The sequence below is a fragment of the Varanus komodoensis genome, unplaced genomic scaffold, assembly GCF_004798865.1.
Source record: "Varanus komodoensis strain SLA01 unplaced genomic scaffold, ASM479886v1 scaffold29_3, whole genome shotgun sequence".
Classification (NCBI taxonomy): domain Eukaryota; kingdom Metazoa; phylum Chordata; class Lepidosauria; order Squamata; family Varanidae; genus Varanus; species Varanus komodoensis.
Genome location: NW_025335760.1, coordinates 201,406 through 225,485, shown reverse-complemented (window position 1 = coordinate 225,485; position 24,080 = coordinate 201,406). Strand labels below are relative to the sequence as shown.

The following is a 24,080-nucleotide window of genomic DNA, read 5'->3' as shown; positions in this document are numbered from 1 at the left end:
GAAATAAATAGCTTTCCTTAAATAAATTCTGCAGAGTCCTTTGAAGATGGGTGCACACAAGCTTGCCTTGAAGTGCACACAGTGTGCTTCTGCACGAGTGAGTTATTCAATACATGCATTTTGGCCTGGTACATCGTACCGCTTCCCAGCTGGTCCCCGAGAGAGGCTGCTGTATATGCCCTGCATCAGCTGATACCCAGGCACGCCTGCACCACCTCGCTCTGGCCAGCCTGAGTCTGAGTTCAGTGTGCCAGCAGCAGCAGCGTTCCACAGACGGGCCTGGGGTGGCACATCATAGCAGAGAACGTGACAGGAGCAGATACAACACTGCACGATTGGCTCCAGCGAATCTCACAGGATCAAGGCAGCAGGTACACAGAAAGTGGGAAACAGGTTTCCATATATATCTGCAAGTGCGAGAGCCCCAATTACCCGCCCCCACATGTACGGTGTCTGCACCCTGTGCCGGGCCCCTCCAGTTCTGCATGCTGCGGTACTGTTTACCCAGCATGCCCCCAAATCATACGTGGGCCATAATCTTCACTAGCATGCACTGGGTTTTGAAAACGGTGGCTTCTGCTGAAAATCGTAAGACTGACATGTGGCTATTGTTATTTTAACTGCATGTGAACCAGTAGGGAGTGCAGAACAGAAGTCTTAAGGGGACATACACTTTCATGGCAAGTCGACTGTTTAAACTGGGAATTCTAACGGGGAAGCACAGTCCAACCACGAACAAAACCATCTAGAATTACTGCATCTTTTGGAAGCGGCTCCTGGTTTCCTTGCATAGTTTTGAGGAAGCTTTAACCTCCAATAAAACAGTAAATTTGCAAACCTCTTTGATGGGGCAGCCACAGGACCTCCCCCCGGCCCCCTCCCCACCAGTGGCGTGCCTGACTGGCAACCAGGGCTGGGAAAGAAAAGACACGGAGAGCCGATGCGTGTTACCAGACGTAATTTATGTTTCACAAGAGCGATAGATAAAGACGCGGCAGGGGCCAAATCTGATCCCGCCACAGAGAGGAGAAAATTAACCATACACAAGGGTAGAGGAAACAATATATATAAAATCATATATAAACAGATCCCTAAAGCCTTGAATGACACTGGAGTTGCGAACCACCCGCTCCCCTCTGAAGGAGCCCTTCCCACACCCCTCGTCATTGCCAGCAAGCACCAAGCAAAGCGCTCTTTGGATGGCCTGTTGAAGACGGTGTGGATTGACTGGATGTCACAGCCAAAGGATGCCCAATCTGCCACGTCCCAGGCAAGAGAGGTCTGTCCGAGAGCAACCGGCTGGGGGGCTCTCGGAGCATCTCCCATCCCAAGGCTGTCATGGTCTAAATGCCCAGGTGGCTTTCTCAAATGGAGTCCTACTTACCGTCGGAAGGTCGGAGAATGGGCAGGTGGAAGACATGTTGGAACTACAGCACCCTCCGCTGGGACACTCGGGCGCCGTCGCCCAGCGCCTTGCGCCCACCTCCACGCACCCTGGAAGCCTTGCAGCCTCATGGAATTACTCCTAAATCGAGGCAACCCTCTCAGATCGGAAGGGGAGGCTGTTCCCCATTTGCACCAGGGAATCTTACTAGTGGTCACTCCGAACTGACTGTTGCTGGCATCACCAATTATTCCAGCCTTCCCCAGCTCGGCTGCCTTTTGATATCTTGGGGCTGCAATTCCCAGGTTCTCTGGCCTTCACAGCGGGAGATCCTGGGAAGGACACAAGACGGGAAGGCAGACTGGCAGGGCTTCTGAATCCCGCTTCTTGGCACCCATCTGTTCAAGTCTACAGGACTTCCTGAATGTCTGGGCACTGCCATTCCGTTCGGCACCGTGGTTTACCTACAAACTGGCCCAAGCTGTCTGTAGTTCATTTCTGCCGTCCCCAGTGATGCAAGGAAGCCCCGCTTGTGTACCCGATGGACTTGGTGTGGGACCTCAGGAAGAACTGCGGCAAAGCAGCAGCCCCAGAGAACAGTTTTCTGGCGGACCCACACGTCCCCTTAATTGCAGAGTAAGTGCAAAGCGCTGGGGGGCCCTGGCTTGGAAACAGCCTGGAGGGATTTTGGGGATGGGAGGGCCTCCTTTCGAATCTGTAAGGCCAACGTCTCAATCGCTCTAGTGGCATTCAGTTTTTTCCTTCAGAAGTCCCCCTCCCACTGGCAAGGGACTCCAGGCCCACGCACGAGGCGCGCTCCAGGCCGCACGTGGTCTTGGCAGGCCCCCGGGCCTCGGCGCCACGCGAGCAGAGCGCACCACGGGGCAGACCACGGCCTGGGCGGTCGTCCGGTGGGGATGGTCACCCGCTGCTCCCGATCGGATGAAGGACTCTGTGGTGGTCGCCGAGAAGCCTCGGGGGCCGTTTGCAAGCCGGATGTGCCCGTGCGTGCTTGCTGGCATGACAGACGTGCGTGGGGAGGGGCCGCTGTGCGTGTGCAAGCGTGGCCGGGGGGGGGGCGTCTCCACAGGGCGCCCTTTTGCACTGCGATGTTCGCACCGCGGGTTCCTTCGAGCACGGTGGTGCCGGAGAGCGGGGTTTGCCACGGAAGCAGCTCGCGTGCCAGCCGAGCCACCCGGCCAGAGGAGGGAAGGAGGCCGCCGTGGCCAGAGGGAGCCGTGGGCCCCTGGAGGCCGGGGGCGGCCCCTTCCCGGCCCATTTGCAGGCCTCCTCTGCCTCTCGACAGGCACGTGGCGGGCTCCCGCAGAACCCCCACACCCGGACCCCGGAGGGGCACCTGCGACTCTCCCTGCCGACGCCACCGTCACGCCGGGCGGGGGCCGCAGGGGCCTCTGCCCATCTCCTGCCTTTCCGGCAGACCCCAAGGCGCCACTCGGAAGACGGGGGTGTCGCTCCCGCGTGGACTGGCAGCCGCCCTGGCTTTGCGTGTGTGCGAGACAGAGGTGGAGAGAAGCACCGTGGCGCCTGGTGTGGGCGACCAACCACCATTAGGGGGTCGGGGGGGGCGGTGCCAGCCACGTCCCTACACAGGTGTGCAAACATCGCAGGTGCAAGGGGGCGGGGCGGGGCAAGAGCACCATGGCCACAGGGTGGCCGAAAAGCTGCCCCCGGGGACAGAACCGCACAGCTTGTGTGTAGTTTAGCACCCCATGCTAAAGTTGCATGACACGTCCCCGGGGGCAGGCGTGGCGGGACATGCAGCCATGACCACGGATGCCACTGAGCAGGAGAGAGAGAGAGGCTGCCCCGTCGAAGGGGAGGGGAGGAGACACAGCCCCCCGGCCCTTTTCAAGAAGGAACAGGACTGATTAAAATTCAGAGGGGGCAGCGGCAGCGGTCGCAGTGTCAGGCTTTGGGGCAGGCCCGAAATCAAAAGCTACAGTCCTACAATAACAACGAACAGCAACATCGACAGTAACGAAAGGGAATCGTGATCATTCCACCACAGTCTCTGGAAAAGAAGTGAAATGAAACCATGCCTGGGGGAGAGAAACAAAAATCGACAGCGGGTTGGCAGGGGAAGGGTAATCAAGACACCCCCCTGTGGCTGGGAATAAAAACAACAATTATAATAATTATTAATAATAATTAAACAAAAGAGAGACAGAGAGAGGGACGTAACATCCGTGTTCTTCACCTGGCTTGGAGTTTCTATTGTTCTGTGCGTGTTGTCAAGTGCGGCTTTTGAAAGAGAGCTGCCTGAGCCGCCGGGCGGCCCGTCGTTGTGAGATAGCGCGTGCTTTGTGTCTGTGTTGGTGCGTTTGTGTCCTTGTGTCTGCGTGGTTGGTTGTGAGACCGAACAGTCTGTGTGTAGAGACCTCGATGCCCGACACGGGGCTCCCCCCTCTTTCCACCCCGATTATTCCCTTCCCGACTTCCTTGCTTTTCAGACCGAGCAGCCTGGAAGTTAAGGGCCGGGGCAGGGGGCGAGAGTCCGCACTAGGAACGGGGAGGGAGTATACGGCGTGGCCAGACGCCCCCTTTCCCCCCGCTTGCTGCAAACGGGGAAAACGGGGGGCCGGAAGATTCTGCAGCCTGCTTCCCCCCATTCCCCCGTGCCACGGAAGGTCACTTGCACCAACCCGGAAGAGGCTGGAGGGGCTGGGTTGACAAATGGTTCCCTTCTCAAGCGTGGGGTGCTGGTGACGTTGTCAAGGTGAAGGCACAGGTGAATGGTGACCGAGGCAGAAGTGGTGTCGGGGGGTGTCTGTCCCTTTCAAGACTGCAATTCTCAATGTGGCGTGCCAGGAAAGGCAAATGGAACAGAGCTTCCTCTTTCCCAGCCTCTGGACCTGGCTGGGTGAGGCGGGACGCCGGCCTGGCGGCGTTGGAACGAGACAGGCACCCCTGGCCGGCTGGAAGCAGGGGCCGCGTCCCACCCCTGTCAAGTTCTGTGTTTGAGCTACCTTTTGGAAAGCGGATCTTCCCCAGGATCCGAACTCCTGCCTGGACACTCTCCCCGTGCTGCGCGAGCGCGGCCTTTTCCTGCGGGGGCCATGCGCACGCCTGCACGGACCCCCGGGCTGACACAAGACCTGGGAGAAGAGGCAAAGCACCACGGAGCGAAAGGAAAACTCGGAGAGGCGCTTCTCTCCTGTTGTCACCCCGGGGGAGAACCGGGTTTGCTCAGGCTGCGGTGACCCGCCTGGAGATCCTCCCCACATACACACCTACACACACACACACCAAGGGGAAGGGTGAAAGCACTGGCTTGGTTTACCCTGGTTCCTGCACTCCTTGTTCTCATCCGGGGCCCCTGGGCGAGGGAGGGTGTCGGGAGCGAGGGCGAGCGGCGAGTGGCGTGGACTTAAGCCTGGTGCTGGACTGGGTGCGGAATCCCACCTTGAACTCACCAAACCTGCAACGGGTTTGTGGCTAAAGTAAGGATACCACGGGCTAAGCAACTGAGACATGTGTTTTCCTCTGAAAGCAAGAACAAGCAGACTTCTCCTCTGTTTGGAACAGAGACTACAGGGGAATTTTTTTCCACCGAATGGGCTGATAGCTCGGGTTGCCCTGTTTGCATAGGGAAAGCATCCTACCGTTTGAGCCGTTGTTGGAGAATCACGGCCCACGGCGCTGTGCCTGCCGTTCCAACGCTAGGGCAGGAAAACCGCGCTTGCCTGCATTCTCTTTCCTGCAAGACCATCAAAAGCAGACAAGTTCCTTTCCTCATGAAATTCTGGGCAACCCGGCCATGAACATCAACTAATACTACTGTGGTCCTTTTATGTCAAAAAGACATAAAAGAGGTAAGGCAATTTAATCTTTCACCAACGTTTGCTAGTGCAGGAGTATGCAAGGTTTTGAGTTACACAGAACTCTTCCTCTATGGGCAGCAGAGAAAGGTAGCTCATTTTTAAGCGCGACATGTATTTACGAGTAAGAGCTTTTAGTCACAGCAAGCAATGGGCTTTCTTCATAGAAGCTAAGAACGAGTTACCTTTCCGTGCCACTCTATGATGCAGCGAAGGGTGCCACCCGAGGCATGTTGGCCTGGAAGTAAAGCCGACCCTCTAAAGATGAGACTTACTTCTGAGTAAACATGCATAGGATCAGGCTGTGAAGCAAGGGCAAAGGGCAAAGACCTCAATCCTGTGCACAGGTACTTCGGAGACCCATTGCTTTTTATGAAACTTACTTTTAAGTAAGCAAAGTTGGGCTCAGGGTACAAACAGAAGGAAGAAGAAGATCTCTTTGACATTTCATTTCCTCCAGTTTAAGTAGAAAAATTGGATGAAAATATTGGCAAAAATTTTACTTCCTAGCGGCCGATGTTCAGGGTCTAATTCACTTTAACTGTCACGGAGGTTTGCTTGACAACCAATGATGGTGCTCGGTTGCTCACCTCGAAGTTTTCAAAAAGAGGACAGCCTTTCCCTCAAATGCAGAAAATCTGCTTTTAAGATTGTCTTTAGAAGCTTCAGATTGTAAAAATAACATTTGGGCCCTAAGCAATTTGCCTCTTCGTTTAGGATTTTAAAATCACTGTGCATTGTCCAGCTACTTGGGGTTACCATGAGGTTAGAAAACTCATTTTTTAGTTCCTTCCAAGTGAGAAGCCAAAACTTGTGTTATGCTATTTTAGCACAACTCTCAGTTTGGAGGGTCCAAGGAACCAAAAAATAAACAACCTCCCCCCGAACCCCAACTAAGTTAAAAAAGTGGGGATGGTTGGAAACACTGTCCAACCGACGAGGAACAAGATCTACGATGCTATTTTAAAAATAGGTTTAAAAAAATATTTCGGCTTCCCTTATCTCTACAATACATTCAGTTTCTCTACATTTAAAAACGTGCGGCCTCGGCCCTCAGACGCATTCAGAGCTCTTTAGCCAGCGTAGTTGCAAAGAGACCTCACACTGGGCCAAAAATACGGCCAGAGCGCTCCGATTGCCTTCCTCTTTCTGTGGCAAATAACTTCAACGATTTGGCTGTTGGCCACTTGAGAAAAATACAATTTGGACGACAGAGTAGGGACTGAAATCCTTCCCCAACCAAAGCAGGTCCCCCTCAGGTACCCGAGGTGTGGCTATCCCTTCTCTGAAGGGCAGGAGCGTCGCTGAGGTATTTGCTTGGGCGCTGCGTCCACTGGGACACCTGAAGGATTCCAGGAAGTCAAGGACAGGTGTCAACCCCCCACTCCCAGGCCTTCTCGGCCGAGACCCCCTGCTTTTCACCTCCCAAGAGGGCAGTCCTCGGTCATGTCAGGCATGGGGGACCCGGGCCGGAAGCTGGAAAGATGGGGAGGGTGGCCCAGTGTTGGTGTGCAGGCGAGCCGTCCCAGGCTGGCAGCGAGAGCCGAGGGCTTCAGAAGGGGCCCCGTGGGATGCAGGGCCCCCCCCCGGGCCAGCCCTGCCCACCCCTGGGACGGGCATCCTTCGGGGTTACGCTGTGGGCCTTTGGGGACGGGGCTGAGCCAACTTTCCTGCGAGGGCTGGGCTGCCAGGTGTGACGCCACCCAAGTTCCTGCGGCTCCGGCTGCCCCTCTTGGCGGCGCCGGGGGGACGCACAGCACCTAATCGGGGAGGGGGCGGCACATTCCTATCCATACCAGCTCCTGTGCTCAGGGAGGCCTCGGGGGCTGCCCGGTGGGGGCGACCGGGCGAGGTAGGAAGAGTTCTGAGGGCGCCAGCGGAGCTTGGGGGTGCGGGCAAGGAGGGTGTGGGGGGGAGGAGGAGGAGGAGGGGAGAGAGAGGAGCCCCTCCTGCTCGGCCTCTCCTGGATGAACTGGGAGGCGCTGGGTTCCATCCATCCCATCCGCGGAGCAGGGTGAGGGATGATGGAGCCGGGGACGGGCGGGCGGGCAGGGGGCTCCGCTCAGGTGGCCTGGTCCAGCTCCACCAGGAGCTCCTCGCCCAGCTGGAAGTGCTCCCCGCCGCGCGCAGAGGCCTCGTCCTCGCCGTCGTACAGGGCCAGCTGAGAGAGCGCCGGCCCGTCCACCACGAACGGCAGCATGTCCCCCAGCAGGCCTGGATGCGGGGGGGGGGGCGGGGGGCAAGAGACAGGAGGGAGCCGTGAGGCGCTGCAGCTGACTTGGCTCTCTCCGCCCAAGGCTGACACCGGCCGGGCCAGCTCGGGACCCTCCATGAGCCCGCCCCCCGGGTGCTTAGAAGACCCCAAGCGGCAGGGAAGCTGCGGCTGGCGCCCCCCCAGCAACAGCCTAGCCCAAGGGCTCAGAGCCGCTGCACTCACCCATCGGCTCCTCCAGAGACAGCAGCTTTCTTCCCAGCGCCACCGTGCCGCCAAAGCCCCGCTCGGACCGGCCGTCCAAGCACTCTTCCACGCTCAGCAGGAAGCCCTGGTGCGAGAGGAAGGCTCTCCTAGCGCAGGAACCTCCCCGGGACAGGCCGGTCGGCGCGCCGGTGGCATCCGGGGCCACGGCATGCAGGATGCCCCCTTCCCACCCCCACCCGGGTGTGCTTTCTGGCACCTACCAGGCTAAGGGACGGCATCAGAAAGCCTTCCGGCTCGTGGCCATGGGCTCGCTTGGGGGGCCCCACGTCCAGCAGGGTCTCTCTCTCATCGTCCACACTCAGCTCCCGGGCTCTGTTGGAGGAACGGTGGGGAGGCGCGTGAGCAGCCGGGCCAAACAGACCGGCCGAGGTGGCCAGCCGGGTGATGCTGCGGGCGCGGAGAGAAGGTCGCTGCCGTCACCGTACGTTTGAAAAAGTGGGGTCGGAGCGATGCATGGAAAGACTCTGGACTGCAGGCATCGCTGCCGACCAGAAGAACTTGCTTTGATTGTTAACGAGCAGAGAGAGCCGAGTGGAGCAGGCGAGGAGGAAGCATCCAAGCTCTTGAGCCAACGGTGCAAGCAAGACCCAGAGACGCCCCTTCCCTCGCCACGCCGGCCTCTCCGACGGACCCGCTTGAAGCCGGGCGTATGGTCTTGCCCAGCTGCCGATGTGCCGGCCACTTTTTGGCCGACTCTTCAGAGAATGTCAGGGAATAAATAAATGTATTTATTTTATGTGAGCCGTTCTGAGGCTATAAGCGATGGGATGGCATACAAAAACTCTAAATAAATAAATAAAATAATAAGCTCAGCGGCTGGTCCCCCGCCCTGAGAAGGTGAGGTAGCAATGGGGACTTTGAACCGGACGGGGGGCAAGGAGATGCGAGGAGGCAGGTGTGGTGGGCAGAGGGAGGGGCTGCGGCCCGAGTGCTCCCTTGCGTCGGGAGTTGGGTGCTTCGGCACCTGCTCCCCTTTTCACTGAATCCGAAATAAAATGGACCAGGGCTGATAAGCCAGGATTTCGGACTTGCCACAGGCTTACAATAGCGGAAACGAGGGCCAGCTTTCCCTTCCTAAATTAGGCTGCCCCAAACCAAGGCAGCTGGGTGGAGAACCAGAAGGAGCTGTATAAGGAGGCGTTGGTGTGTTTATTTCGTTCGGGTGATGCCCTGCAGCTAAGAGGTCCTCTACAGTAAGCGCACAAGTAAAATCTTGAATCCACGTCAAGGCAGCAATGTCATAAAAGCATCACAGGAAGACTAAAAGCCAAGAGAAGTGCTCAAGGCGCAATTCTATGCCTCCTAGACAGGAAAAACAGCTACACGAGCAGCTGGCTGAGGCGGGCTGGGGTTGCAGGACTTCTCAGTACAAAAAACGCCCATTCGCACTGGCCAGAACCCTCCGCCCAGACGGGCAGGCCGCTTACCTCTTCCGGCCGCCCCCAGGGGCCCCCTGGCCGGTGGGGCCGGCCCCTTCCTGCACCGACTGGATCTTGACGGAGGCCACCATCTCCACCATCTGCCCTGCCTCGCGGGGCATGCCTTCCCCGGGGTGGGCTGGGCGGGCCGGGCTCAGGCTGGTGTCGCTGCCCCAGCGGGGGAGGTGGGCCGGCTCGGGCGGGCGGGGGGACACCCCGTGGAAGCTCCTGGACCGAGGCCGCGGGGGCTGCGAGGCGGGCCAGGCCCCCGCCGCCGGCTCCCCGCGTTTCTCGGCCAGCCACGGGGGGTGGTCCGTGCTGCTGAGCTGGAAATCGTCGTCCATGGAGATGTAGGGAGCCAGCATCTCCAGGTCCAGGCCTTCGTAATCCTGCAGGGGGCAGCAAAGGGTCGTCACGAGGGGCAGCGAGCAGCAGGGGGCGCCAGGGAGCTTTGGGGCTCCGGCTTGGTGACTTCACTAAAATGCACAGAGCAAGCCGCACTCGGGGCCAACGGAGAAGATGCTCGGACCAAGCAGATCTGGAGAAGAGCCACCGGGTGCCCTGCAGCCGTCCTCCCTGAAATCGTGGCTCGGATCCCCGTGGATTCGGCCGCAGTCGTACTGCCTTAGGGTCGCCCCTTTTCTCCTGGCAGCCCCTCGTGTCGAACACCTACACGGCAGGTTTTCACGGTGGGAATAGCTGGACCGACAGAACTTGGCTGAGATGGGTGGGAATTTCACTCCAGCTCTTTTGGGGAGGAGGGGGGGTACCAAAATTTGCCTAGTTGTTCCTAGCAGGAAGATAAGGAATTGGAGATGCAAAGAAGCAAAACGGTCAGGTTTGGTCACCCCTACTTTGGGATGGAAAAGGCATTTCTTGAGTAGATCTCGCTCACTCGGGGCATCTTTGGAGCCTGCTCCAGGCTGGAAGGGGCCGGGGCCAAAAGCCCCTTGGGGGACTCCCCAGGCCGCTGCTGGACTGGCAGGCTTGATGGCAGAAGGATGGGAAAACATGCACTTGGTTCCCAGTTGTTGCCTCAGCACCACACAGAGTCCTCAGCTCCAGAAAGGAGCTGTTTAGAGTTTTACCCGCACCAGGTTTAAAGCACATACCGAGCCACTGGTATCGGCCATTTCTGCAAACTGCCCAGAGAGCTTTGGCTGCAGACAGTATAGAAATGGAATTAGCGACGACAACGGCCACCAATCCCGCCTGACTGGCAGCTGCGGCTCTGCAGAGTCTCCCGCAGGCAGGTGCCCCTGGAGGCGCTGCGGCCAGAACCGGGGCCTCCCGCGTGCAAAGCAGGGGCCGCACCGCTGAGCCGGGGCCCTCCCCAGGGGCCAGCGGACCCCCCTCGCTTCCTCGTGGGCAAGAGGAGGAAGGCGGGCGCCCTCCCATTACGGGTGGCCCAGCGTTTCACGCTGATGCCGGGGAGCGAGGACACAGCGGTGCTGCTTCGTTCCCACGAGCACGCGCGAGGAGCGGGTCAGTGCTCCTAGCCGATACGGAACAGGAAGGGGTGGTTAGTCGAAAGCAGAGGCCGAGGCTTTCGCCCGACTGCTCCTCCGGGGAGGCGCCGCAGGCCAGGCCAGCTCTGGCGACTCGGCCTCACACCCTTCAGCCCCAGTGACATCAAGTGGGGTGGCTGAGGGCCACCTACCTTGGCTGCGTCCAGAGCCGAAGCAGGAACTGCAGCTCCCACGTGCCCCAGCCAGCAGATTTAACGCTGAGGGTTCATGGGAACTGCAGTCCGACAACTGGACGGCCACATATCAGCTATCCCTGATGCAGCGAATTTTGAGCCATGCATTCGGGAAGGAGGTCCTTTTTGCATCGACGCACGAAGACGCACAGTCGTTGGCGTGGCCCGAAGCACCATCTGCTGAGCTCGGGGTGGTGCTTTTACGCTTAGCCTCCCGCTCTGGCTTGTGAAATTTGAAGAAACGGGACTAGGAACCGATTTTTAGTAAAAGGTGGGGAAAGCTGCTGGCTGAATCCAGAACGTACACAGAGGGCGAGGGCTCTGGTCCCACGCTGCGAGCCCCGTCCACCGCGAGCCCCTCTTCGGCCCCCGGCCGTTCGTACCTGCAGCACCGTTTCCATGGAATGCGGCTCCTTGCTGGAGGCAAACAGCTTCTGCACATTCTCCATGTCAAGGAGCAGCTCTTCCGGCAGGTCGGCCTGAGGACGGAGGACCTGGGGGGGGGGGAGAGGAGGAGAAGACGGGTGGCCACGATCCTCTCTTACGTCCCCTTCAGCCACAGCAGGACAGAACCCAGCCCTTGGACCCCCCTCCTTTGCTTGCCGCTGAGATCCTCAGGAAAGGCCATTTCTTAGAGGGGAACTCAGCATCAGGTGTGAAACAGAGTGACTTACCCACAAGGCCCCACCCTCCTGCCTCATGGCCTCTGCCCAGGGATCCACCCTATTTATTCATTTAAAGGGTATTTTCTGCGCTGTCCAGCTGAAAAGGCCCCACGAGAGCAGCTGACAGCTCAGTGCAACACTGGACGCCGTGCCTGTACCCCCCTCTCCAGCCCCCCCTTCTTTTCCCAGCCTATCAGAGGCGGGACAACCTCCCTGACACACCTGCAGTGGGGCAACCCCCCCCACACGATCCCCCCCAGGCCGACCTGCTGCACACCCCATTCAGCCCCATGTGTTGCAGCAGCCCCCATTCCAGCCCCCCCCCCCAGCCATTCTGCCCGTTCCTTACGGGGCTGCTCCTTCCAGAAGGCTTCTTGGCAAGAAGGGGGGGCTTGGAGGGGGGGGGCAAAGGCCTCGCCGGCACAGGCCCTCCCGAGGGGGCCTGGGCCCCGGGAGAGTCGAAGATGGGGCCCAGAAGTTTCTGGAGGTCGGGGCTGCAGAAGCGCTTGGGGTCCAGCTGCAGCTCCTCCTCGCTGATGTTGGCGGGGCGCAGGAAGGCCAGGATCTTGGGGCCACGCAGCTCTGGGAAGAGAGGGCGGAGCACGGTCTCAGGAGCTGAAGCCCCCTTCCCTTCTCCCCGCAGGTGGCCCAGTTCCCCTCCCCAGGTTGCCCCGCTGCCCTTCTGTACCAAAGCTGAGGTTGATGATCGTGTCTCCCCCGCTGGGATCCAGCTCATCGAGGGCGCCGTCGGGGTCGGCCCCGTCGAGGCAGGGAGGGGGCAGCCGGCGGTGCTCCCCTTGCCGATCCGTCTGCTCCAAGGACAGCACCAGCCCCATCTCCTCCACCTGGCTGCGGAGAGGCGTCACGGCGAAGGGGGGTTCAGTGGGGCGCCGCAGGGTCTCCCCTGCTCCCCCCCCGGCTTTCCCTGGGCCCTCTGAGCTCAGCCGCCACGCACACAGCCGCTCAGCGGGAATGCGCTTCTCCCGGGAACACGGCCCCGTTCTGTGCTGCAAAGCATGGAGTGGCCTGGCCCTGCGCCGACTGTGAGGACCGCTCTGCTTTGGGAGAGGCCTGCCCCGGTGGGGATGAAAACGGCACGGCCGGTTTCTTGACACACCCCAAAACGGCTTCGGGAGCAGGGCACCCGCTCTGCCTTCCCTTCTCCCAGCAGACAGGAGTGGGGACTGCCGTTTTCCCCGCCACGCGGCCTCTCCCCACCCGGTCGCAGCCCGCTACCCCGATTCCAAGCCAACTCGGCATCCCCAAGCAACATGAAGAGGGTCTCCGTCCTGCCCCCTTGGGAAAGTAGCAATGCTGCCCTGAACATGAGGACACAGCTCCAGGTTTGGGCCTCTGTCTTGGCGCTGGAGGGTCCTTGGTTCAATGCCAGCACCTCCAGGTGGGGCAGGAAAACCTCCCACCGAAAACCCCACAGAGCTAGATGGACCCACGGCCCAACCTGGGTCTCGTCTGGCATGGTGCTCTGCTTCAGACAGAAGCCAACCTGATGGCTCTGCAGAGCCGAAGCAGAGTCAGAGCAACAGAATGTCGCTGTTCCAGCGCCTGCTATTCAGAGGTAGGCTGCCCCAGGACAAGGGGGTTCTATTAGGTGGCTCAGGGAGGCACCCTCAACAGGCCAAAGTATTACATTTCCCAAAGCCTCATTTTAAAGCCAGCTCTGCGACTGGCCAGCACTGCATCTTGCGGCCGTGAGCCGCATAAGCTGAATGATCGCCTGTATAAAGAAGAAGCTTCATTTTCCTGCCTGGAACTTGCTGCCTGCTTAATATGTCCAGGGTGACCCCAAGTCCCTTCATATTTGAGAGAGGGGAGAGATCCCACCCACAGCAGTCGCTATGAATAACCCTTCTTCACCACCTTCCGCAAGCTGCTCCCCTCCAGGTGTGCGGGAATGCAGCTCCCATCATCCCCAGCCAGCCCTGGGGTGGCGGGCTGTAGGATGGCTGTAACAGGCTGTGCTCATGCCAGACGAGCCATGGCATGCACCTGCCTATTAAAAGCACGGGGAATGGACCGTCTGGCTCGGCCCGGGGTTCCCGACCCTGCCAAGCCAGAGCACCGGCTCCGTCCCCCTCGCTCTCCGCCCCGTTTCCGGCCCAGGCTGCTCGGCGCCTCCTCGGGGTCGCCAGCCCGGCAGCCACACCGCCCCCTCCCCGGGTCTGACCTCAGGATGACGTGGACGCAGACGATGCTCACGGGCTGGGAGTTCTTGCTGCTGGAGATGACGGTGGCTTGAGTCTGGGTCCACAGGTAGCCGCCGTTCCTCGCCAGGAAGCGGTACTGCCCAGTCACAGCCTGGCCTTTGCTGAGCACTACCAATGGAAGTGAAACACAGACAGTCTAGAACAGACAGACAAACGGATGAGCTGGGAGATGGGGAGACCGCAAACTGGGACAGGATGTGCGCTCGCTCTCCCTCCCTCTGCCCCCCTCTCTCTCTCTGAAGGCCTGCCAAAACTGGGAAAGCCCCGGGGGGGGGGGGGATCGAGCCTCTCCCCTTCCTGACACAGACGTTCCCAGCCGTCGTGCCTGCCACCCAACTGGAAGCCATCCAGAAGTTTTGCGCCACAAAACCTATCGTCCCCAGCAAGCAGGCCTGTGTCCACATGGGCGTTGCAGTCCAAGACATTTCGCAGGCACAGGTGTGGGGAAGGCTGGCCTAGAACCATCCTGGAAAACCGCACATGCACGGGCGCATCACACATGCTCCACTGGCTGAACAGTCGCTCTTTCCTGTGAGTGACGCTTGGGAGCTGTCATCCGTGAAAAGGGTCTGTGGTTCACACGCTCAGACAAGACACCGTGGCTGGAATAACCCTGCAGCAGGCCACGGGTTATGTGGGGGTTGTTTCCCCCTCGAATAAGCCATTCTTCCTGGGTTCTGATGACACAAGCTGCAACCAGGGGTCACTCAGGGAATGGCTCCTGGCATTGGCCGACATGCATCCGGGATTAAAACAAGCCTCCATGGTCTATTTAATCCAGGTGTTTTGATAGACAGAACTGGATTGGAGATTTAGCATCATCTCACCGGGCTGCCGTCCCCAGGATCCTTTCGGGGAAGGCACGGCAGTTACATTGAACTCTCCAAGTCCAGATCAGCCCCTAACAAGCACTGAGCTTCTCTATTTCCTTCCAGATCTCACGGGGACAGGGGGTTGACATTTAAAACACAACACAACACAACACGGAACCACCAACTTGCCTTATCTACAAGTTAAGCAATATGCCTGCAGTATTTTTCCGTTAAGCTCTGTTGACTGTTGGCTCACCAACAGCTATACGTTGTCGTAAAACTTATCTCGACTCGTCCAAGAGTTGAGTTACTACAAAGAGTCCTGGCTTCATTCTTCTAAGGATAAATTCAGTGGAAATATGGAAGGGCTGGGATTTACAGGTGACATTTATGGGGGGCAGTTAGGGGAAGTGGGAGCCGCCTATGGAAGGAATGAAACAACTTTCCTGTTTTCTAAGCTCCTATTCCCCCCATGTTGTCTTAAAACATTAAGGACTAGGAACTTTTTTTAAAAAGTACATAACAAAGAAGTGGAGAGTGGCAACAATTCGAAGAAGCAAGTTTGTTTCTAATTCCTAGAAATAGCAGCCCAGTGCAATGCAAGGCAGTCACTTCCTTCCTGTAGCCTCAGTGCATATTTTATTTAACCCCTTGGTAGCTGGTTTCCCACAAGAGGAGGAACAGGACTCCCACAAACTGGTCCAATTATGGGACTCGGAAGTAGTATTTCAGGAATGCTGGAACCTAAAGGAGACCTTTTACCTACCCTTTGTTCAGGGCCACGAATGTTCTTGTACGCCTAAGTTCAAATTCTTTACCAAGCTGCATCCCATGCCATCCAGGATTATGCAAAGTAAATTACCACGCCTATTAATTTTGCACTATTTAATCTACTGGCTCTAATGGAAGAACAAGGAATAAACTGTCCAGTTTCTGCCATTTTGCCAGATAGCGCCTACATATCTTCAAATTTATCTTAGGCACCATGAGGACTAGAAACGTAGTTTAAAAGCAATGAAAGCCAAGACAGGGTTGAACTTGATATTGCATGCAGGACTCTGGCAACAAGACGTTCTCTCGCTCTCTCTCTTTCCCGCAAGGAATGGTTGTTTTGCAATCAAGCTCTCACTCCCCCGAAACTTGGGGAAGGAAGAACAGGAAAGGCTCGGGACAGGCCTGACTTACGGGTGTTGATGCTCTTGCTCACGAAGTCAGAGTCCAGGGCATGGATGTATTCATAGATGGAGCAGCCCAGCAAGTCTGCGGGTGTGTAGCCAGCCACCTCGGCAATCCTGCTCAGGGAGACGCAAAGAGAGAGGCAGCAACATGGAACCCCAGGACGGAAGCCATGACTCCTGCTCGCATCGCCACCTGCAGCCTCACCTACAGGCCTTCCCGTTTTGCTCTGGGCCCCCAAAGTCTTTTGCCAAGAGAAAACACACGTCAGTGTCAGAGCCCTCCGCTCCGTCACCCCTCCCTTCTCAACTGGAGCTCCCGAGGACCCCCAAATCTATGGGGCGAGGGAAGAGAGGGACACAAAGGTGCAACCAACCCCTCACCCCTCATCCCGGGGGCATCTCCGGGCCCCATAGGTCCTCCTCTGCTCTGGGGGCTCGGGGACGCAGGCTCTGCCATCTGCGAGACACGCTGGGAAGGAGGCTGGCCGGGGGCGACCTGCTTGGCCCACCCCGGCCTCCTGCCACACTAGAAGAACACTAGGGCTGAAGGGGGCAAGGCATGCTTTTTCTTTGCCTCAGAGCAGGTCCCGGGGGTGCAAATTTGGGTTGGGGGCGCATCACGGGGGACGTGAAGGTGGTCTGCATTGCCTCCCTCCTCCCACAAGGGCCAATGGCATCAGACTAAAGGAAGGCCAGTGCCCAAATTCTGCTCCTGAGAGGGGCTCGAAGCGAGGCGTGCTAGGAAGGAGAGGCCCAAACTGCGCAGTGGAGCCTCATGCGTCCCTCTGAGAGGCTGGGGAATTACCTGCCTCGCCACCTGGAGCCCTTCGGTCGGGCGGGTGTCCCCCTTCCCTCCAGGATGAGTGAGGCAACCCAGACCTACCTGGCAGAAAAGGGCTGCGACTGCTCGGTGCAAAGTCACAGCGGAAACTCAGAATCCGCAGGTGGGAGAGGACTCTGGGCCCTGGAGCGGCCTCTCCCTTGGGACTATCCAGGGTCTTTCGGGGCCGCAGCGAGGGGGACAGCGGGGGCCGGGGGGTGCGCCTCTCCTGGCAAACGCCCGCCTCCACCTCCTGCTCACCTGTCGTCGCAGTAGGTGAACTTCATGTCCATGGTGTGCCGGCTGAGGAAGGTGCCGCTGTCTAGGGGCGTCTCGATGTTGGCCGGGTGCGGGATGGCCTCGCAGATCAGCACCAGGCACCGCAGCGGGGGCTCCACGAAGCCGTTCTCCGCCTCCTTCCCCTCCGCGGGCCTGGCGGGCGCGTAGGACCGCATGTGCCCGGAGCAGTGCAGCACCTGCGTGGAAGGCGAGGGCCGGCGGAGCCACAGGTGAGGCGCGTGGCTTCTGGGGCCCCGGAGGGCCGCGACTGGCCCTGCCAGGCAGCGCCCCTGCTCTAGAGCCGTCCCTCCCCCGGCAACCGGGATGCCCCCCCGCCGGAGCCAGCCTCATTGCCGTAGCAACCCCTCCTGGAGCATTTCGGGCCTCAGGTGGCCACTCCGAGGAGCCCATCCAGCTGCCGATGCTACAGGCTCGCTCCAGCCGGCCTTCTTTTTCGGGCACGCTTTTAGTTTCGTTCTGCATCTTCCTATTTTTAAACCTTTACAGCCGGTTTCTACCTTGGATTTACCTTAGCAGCTTTACGATTCATGTATGACATTTACACCATCTTTTCCCCCCTCGCAAGGACCAGAGGCAATGCAGACGGCCCTCCTGCTCCACCCTGTTTTAACCTCACAGCAAAACCTGACTTAAGGCTTGTTTACGCTGAGAATCGGTGACTGGCAGCAGCATGCGCTCTGGCACCAGCGAGCCAGCCTGGCCAAGCCCCGGGGTGCTGCTTCAGCCACTCCACCACAGTCGCTCTCTGTTTTGATGTACTTATTTGTGGGATTTCTACCCTGCCTTCTTTTTCTTAAAGAACTCAGAGCGGCTCACACCGCTCTCCTGCTGCTGCTCTCAATCTTATCCCCGATACAACCACCCTGGGAGGTGGGCTGGGCAGAGAGGCCACGACTGACCCGTCGCCCGGCTGCTCCATGGCTGAGCGGGGACCGGAGCACCGCCCGCCCGGGCCCCAGTCCCGTGCTGTTCACCACCCCACCAGGCGGGCTCCCTGTTCTTGCGATCCAATTTTACGATTTCAGTGGTGAATCTCTGGGAGTGTTGGCTATTGGAAAATATATTGAAGTGACACACACGCACACACACAGATCTATCATACACGGGTTGTACATGTTTTGCCTGTGTGCGCATAATTACGAGTGCTCGCCTCTTCTCCACCCGTGGATCTCCAAGCCACACTTTCACACGCATCCTTCCCCCAGTGGCGCGCACCCTGCAGCCTGGTCCTCAGAGCAGCGCCCGCCCTGGAGCCCCCGTGCCCCCCCCCCCGTGCAGTTCCACGCCCACCTTGCGATCACTCACTTTCCAGGTGGCCGACTTCAGGTTGACGGTGCGCCCCCTGGTGGTGAGCGTGCTCTTCATGCGCAGGGAGAAGCTGCGCTCCGTCTTCACCTCCTTCTTCTTCGAGAAACCTGGGGAGGGTCAGGCACCAAAGGTCCGCCAAGAGGTGGGCCCAGAGCCCAGATCCGGGCAGCAAGCAGCGTCTGGTGCTGGGGTCAAGGGGCGGAGAGGCAGCTTCTGGTCTCGCATGCAGTGAAGGAAGGAAGCGCTCGTCCCGATGCTGGGCATTTACGGGAAGGGCGCGCACGTTGAGTGTTTGGAGCAATGCAACCCGGGTCGTTTCCCTGGAATCCCTGCAGACACCTGACAAGGGAGTCCTTTTGGGGGGGGCGCTGGAAGACTGCAGGCGGGGAGACCGCCGGCCAGCCACGCCCTCTTCGCAGAGGCTCCATCCCATTCCTGTTTCCCCTCCCATTTCCCTCCCTTGGTGGCCCCGGAGCATGCCCAATCCTCACTGGCCACTTCTGGAGAGGACTTGCCCTTTTCATTCCCTGCCCACGATCCTTCTTCTGCTTCTGCAAACCTTGGGATCCCCCAAGTCTAACAGCCCATCTCTCTCTCTCTCTCTCTCTCTCACAGGCAGCTCCACAGGATCCACACTCGAGAGGCCGAGTCTGCTGGCCCAAAATCACTACCCAGAAATGCTAACATAACATCACGGCAAGAGGGAGGCCATCAAGCCCCACACATCAGCCTGGGAGGGGGCCACCGAGGGGGCCCACCACGCCCTCACTGCTGGGAGGAACGCATTGTTCCAGGTGACAGTTCCCTGGGACTGGAGGCTCATCTGCTGGCTGGAAAACAGGGCTGCTTGGGGGCTGCACCCCTGACTTCCAGGAAAAGATCATTCCGCCACTCAGGGCATGTCCAGCCACAAGGAACATCCTCTGCTCCTTCCCGTGAGAAAAAGCACGCCTAAAATCTTCAAGTTACGGCACGAGAGCTGAATGTTCTCCTCCTCCCTTGCTGGCACTGGTGTCGCGTCTTCTGCACCGCTAGCGGGGGTGGGGCCTCCAGCACGCTTTGCCAGCCGCTCGGGGCCCCGTTCAGGGCAAACACTGGGGTGCCGCGCATGAGGGCAGGCCGCCCACGTGCCTGCGAGGGAAGGACGCCGCTGGAGACTCACCCTGCCTGGGGCTCAGCACATCCTGCAGCTCTTCCTGGTCGCAGGGATGGATGAAGTCGAAGATGCTGTGGCCGATGAGCTCCAGCTGGTGGGAGGAAGCTGGACAGGTCAGCGGGGGCATCGGATCGGAGCCCCGGGGAGCGGGGAGGGGAGGGGCGGGGAGGGGCGGGGGGGCTGGAGCCGCGGGCGATAAGCCCCAGGCCACATGCTGGAACACATGCCAGGAGCAGACTCTGCCAGGAGCCGGCCAATCCGAGGCGCCCGTCCCCTCCATCCTCCCACAGAGCTCATTGAGGAGTCTGGGAGAGCCGTTTCCTCGACCTGCCTCGCTGCCCTGGGCAGCGGGTGCCTGAGCAGCCACGTGCAACACCACGGGCCGCGGCGGCACACCAGGCACCGTCGTCAGGCCGCTGCAGGAGGCCAGGCAGAACGCGGGGAATAAAGGCTCTTGGTTGCGCAGACCAGTTTGCAGCTCTGGATGCTAAAAGAGGAGACTTGAAGGAGCAGACGGCCTGGCGGCCTGGGAGCAAACGGATCCCTCTGTTGCAATCCGACTTTGCAAGAAAATGGCACATTTTGGAAGTGAAAATTGCAACTTCCAGGACTGCTCTCTTGGCGTTATTCTCTGGAGATCGTCACCCCCTCATGCAAAATGATAACCAGGATTAATGTCATCAAAGGCATCGTCATATTTTAAATTCACCAGCAGAACAAAAAGATCCATTCAGAAATCACTTTGCCGTGGGGGGGTGTCTTTTTTTAATGTTCAAAACTCTTTGAAACGGCCTGAGAAAAATGCCAGCACCGACGCCATCCAGGAAGGCTGAAAGAGCGAAGTTGTTTCCAATTTGGAAACATTTCCAATGTGCAAAAATATCAACAATGCAGGACCATTGTTTCTGGGCTGAACAGAAACACAAACAATTTCAAAGCGCATATGAACCCGCTGTGCTGAGAATATTCCCTTGCAAAAGGTCACCCTTGCCGGTCCCAGTCACTGATCCCTCTTGCGATGTGGGGCCCTGGCGGCCCTGGGAGCCACATTCAGACCATGCCTCAGCGCTGCAAGAAGGAGCTGCAGGCAGCCTTGCGCTCCTCCGCTTCCCTATCCAGCTCCTCCTCTGGCCCGGCTGTGAGATCGGAAACCTCTTGCCTGCATTCAGATTAGCCACGGTTTACTGTGTCATGCAAACCCTAAACTGTGCTTAAGATTCACTAGGGTTTGTTGAAACAAGCCAGTTTCTTAACCAATGGCTTGAAGTTGTCCTATTCCAAACAAACCATAGCCAAGATTCAACACGGTTGGTTAGGTTTCCATGACACAAAGCTGGGGCTAAGCTAGAACAGAAGCCGATGCGTCTTACTCCATCCTCGCCTTACTAATGGAGAAGCGTGAGCACGCTCGGCTCAGCCCTCCTCGGAGCGCTAAACTCTGGCTTAGCCTGCATCTGAATTAGCCTCAGGCGCCACGGCGTGAGCTTCTGTTCCTCCGGTGTCCTCAGCTCCCTGGGAAGGAAGCCGCTGCTGGAAAGGAAGCCTGGGCTGGCTGCTCTTCTGGAGTGCCGTGTCCGAGCAGCCGCCCTGCAGCTTCTTGGCTGTCTCCCTGCTCCAGGCCCCATCGGCGTCACACCGATTTCTCCTCTGGCACCACAAGTGTGCATGAGGGCCAGATGGCGGGTGGGCGACTTGTTCACCCCTTGTGTGGGTTCAGCAGCCCTCAGAGGGGGAAAAGACCCCCCCCCCCGCAGGTGCTGGGAAGAACATTTATCCTGGGGCAGAGAACCAACGCCTGTCAGTTATTAGAGGGGACCGAAGGCAGCCCGGTTCCCACCTCCTCCTCCCAGGAGAAACAGACAAGCCCCCGTCCCAAGGACTTGACAGGCAACCATTCAACAGGGAGGGGTCCCTCGACACATCCTGCCCACCCCCCAGGCAGCACTGAAGTGCACTGGGCCCACTCACCAAAGCCAGCGGACACGATCCTGCCCCAGACCAGACCCCTGCCTGTCCTGCAAGGGGTGCTGAGCCTCTTTGGAGAAGCTCCTGGGATGCCATTCAGGGGTGGGTGAGGCTGAAGAAAGCCCAGGTGGAGTCAGAGGCAAAGTGGGCGGGGCCAAAGCGCAGGTACCACCTGGCGTAGCGGGAGCGCTTAGTGCCGGGAACTAACCTGGGGGAGGCGCAGCTCATCCTTCCAGAATGAAAGGAGGGGGAAACTCCCAACAGCCGGGAAAGCAGGGAATGCTCCGTCAGGGAGGGGAAAGGCACGGCCACCTGGGAGACCCCTGGCTCCCCAGCAGGACCACCAGGCCTCGCCTCTCATCTTGTCTGGCAAGAGGGGGGTCTTCCTTACCCCCTGCTGTCCGACCATTTTAAAATTGGGGCACTGGGGCTCCCAGCTTCTGTGGAATTGCCAGGTGCACGAGCTCGGCTCCCTCCCCTCAGTGCATTTCCCACCAGACTCGCCTCGCAGGTGCTTCTCCGCCCCAGCCAGGTAGCAACGCCTCACCTGACTGAGACCCAGGTGCTTGTTGACGTTCTCCGAGAGGTAGATCATATCCCCTTCCTCGGTCAGGACCATGAGGAAGCCATCCAAGGCCTTCAGGTAATACGCATCCACCTGCTCTTCCACCTCTGCCTCATCTCTCCATTCTCCTGTTGTATGGGGAAGCAGCAAAGAGTTACTCCAGGGCGGCGCTGGATTAACTGGAAGGTCAAATGTGACGGTGCAGAGCTGCCAGCTCCAGTCCCAGAGCCGGCAAACTCCCTGGACTGGTTTGTGTGGAATCCCAAGCCTCTATCGCCATCCAGGATGGAGCCTTGTGTGGGGTGGAGATACGGAGAAACGATTCTCATACAATCCTTCATTGATCCTTACTCTGCTCTAAGAACGCCTGCTCATGTGCGTGGCGGGCACTTCGCTGCAGCCATGAGGCCCAGGAACCGGCTTTAAATGAAAACCAAGATGCCCAGCGCCACTTATCCCGACAGCCAAACCACAAATGAACGGGACGCTTGCAGGTTTACCTCCCTCAATACGGTAAGCAGCGTTCCCAGCCTGACGTTACAGGAATTTAAACCACTAAAGCAACAAAGCTGTTCCTCTGATCCAGCAAGTCGAAAGCAAGGAGCCACAGGGACACAGCGCCCACTGGCCATTCCAGCCCCCCCCCCAGTTCCAAAAGCGAACACCCCCAAAAGGCCGGATCCTGTACCCGCAACACACGTCTTGTACATGGAACCCTCTGCTGCAGTCCCAAGCTTTGGCACTGCATCTCTGAGGCCTAGAAACTTTCTTTTGGAACTTTAAATGAAGGGGGTGGACAACCTTAATTCAAAGACATCCTTCAGTTGGAGCCAGCACATGAGTGGCCCTCACTGCCTGTGAATACCTGTCCGTTGAACCCAGCCCTGTAGCAATGCCCTGCTCTTAGTCTGGGTCTACCAATGGGAGCGGAATGGAGGAAAAGCTCCTGGCTGGCTGGGGGCAAGCTGGCTGCCAAGGGTCAGCAGCCAGGGACTGCAACGTCTTCCCACCCGGTGCATCTGGAATAACATATTCTTCTCCCCTCCCCACCTGCTTTTCCTTGCGTGCTGCATCCTTCTCAGGCCGTAAGCCTGCAGCCGAGGATTGTTTGTTTCTTGATCCATTGCGAGCTTTTTGTTGGCTGAGGAGCAGAACTAAACGTGCTTTAGATCCCTGCGGAAAGTTATACCTGGCCGGCACCTGCAGCTGGAACTTGGCTGAAGGGGGAGGGTAGTACAGGTTAATCTGGAGGTGCCTCGAGGGCAGGATTGGGCTCGGGCTGGACCGTTTTGGTCCCCTGCACAGGGAAGGGAAGGTGGGGGTCCGCACCAGAGTTCAGCAGCTTGTGCATCCTCAGGTAGCTGATGGTCAGGCGCATGATGGAGGCCTTGTCCAGGTGGGCGCTGACTCCCCGGGCAAAGGGCAGCGTGTGGGCCAGCTGGTAGAAGACCTCGGTCTCTTTGCTGCGCCGGCAGCGGGCAGCATCCCGTGATTTCTCCTTCCTGATTTCGGTGGTGGATCTGCAGAAGAGAAGGTGAAACACGAACGGCCGGGTCAGTCCCTCCTTGGTGGGCCCTGCCAGCGGAGCGGAGGGCACGGCGGGGGGACTGGGGAGAGCCGGCTGGCACGACGTCTCCACGCAGGCACAGTTACTGGACGACCCCGGGCCGGCCCCCCTGCCCGGCCAGTGGCCACCACGATTACAAAAAGGAGAGGGGCTACAGACACGGCCTTGTGCGCTTTGAGGACGGGTGGGCGCACATATTAATGCAGTTAATAACAACAAGCACCCGCCTCCAAGCACCGGGTCCCTGAAGCCTTCCTATCTGCTCCCAGATCTAAGGCTGGCTGTTCCAGCAGTCAAATAATGACTGAGAATCACAGAGGAGCCGAAGGCCATGACAAAAACAGCAGCTGGATTATTTCTGAAGGCACCTGTGCCACAAGAACGACTCTGATAATAATCAGCAGGCGTTACAAGACTTGCTTGCTCACTGCAAATGAACGATCAGATGCCAAGGCAGAATGGATTCACAAGGTATATTTATGTTTAAATATAATCGCCTTTGTCAGGGAGGGAGGCATGCATGGCCCACGTCATCCTCATGACGACTCTGCAAGGGAGGCCAGGTTGGAGCCAAGAAGGCAGCCCAGAGACACCCGGCCGGGCCTCACCCAACGCGTGTGCCAGGCCGGCCGCGTTCCTGCTGGGAAATTCCTTCATGGGAGGGAGGGGAACCGAGGGAGACTCGGGACTCCCCTAG

At 58.6% G+C, this 24,080-nt stretch overlaps 1 protein-coding gene across 4 annotated transcripts in view; it reads right to left on the bottom strand.

Moving 5' to 3' along the window:
• Window positions 1-941: 941 nt before the first annotated feature.
• The window catches only part of HIF3A (hypoxia inducible factor 3 subunit alpha), a 36,926-nt gene continuing 13,787 nt past the window's right edge, over window positions 942-24,080 (bottom strand). The window contains exons 2-15 of one of the 4 annotated variants that reach the window (XM_044435411.1): window positions 23,146-23,336; window positions 21,799-21,944; window positions 19,293-19,377; window positions 18,113-18,237; window positions 16,784-16,998; window positions 15,710-15,816; window positions 13,673-13,820; window positions 12,176-12,336; window positions 11,837-12,069; window positions 11,128-11,316; window positions 9,130-9,509; window positions 7,903-8,014; window positions 7,661-7,766; window positions 942-4,823 (exon numbers count right to left, since the gene is read on the bottom strand). In XM_044435411.1, coding sequence (XP_044291346.1) covers window positions 4,636-4,823; window positions 7,661-7,766; window positions 7,903-8,014; window positions 9,130-9,509; window positions 11,128-11,316; window positions 11,837-12,069; window positions 12,176-12,336; window positions 13,673-13,820; window positions 15,710-15,816; window positions 16,784-16,998; window positions 18,113-18,237; window positions 19,293-19,377; window positions 21,799-21,944; window positions 23,146-23,194 — 2,244 coding nt within the window. In that variant the 5' untranslated portion in view covers window positions 23,195-23,336 and the 3' untranslated portion in view covers window positions 942-4,635. Of the gene's footprint in view, window positions 7,438-7,660; window positions 7,767-7,902; window positions 8,015-9,129; window positions 9,510-11,127; window positions 11,317-11,836; window positions 12,070-12,175; window positions 12,337-13,672; window positions 13,821-15,709; window positions 15,945-16,783; window positions 16,999-18,112; window positions 19,231-19,292; window positions 19,378-21,798; window positions 21,945-23,145; window positions 23,337-24,080 lie in introns of those variants that run through there. The other 3 variants (XM_044435412.1, XM_044435410.1, XM_044435408.1) reach the window with 3 other exon arrangements.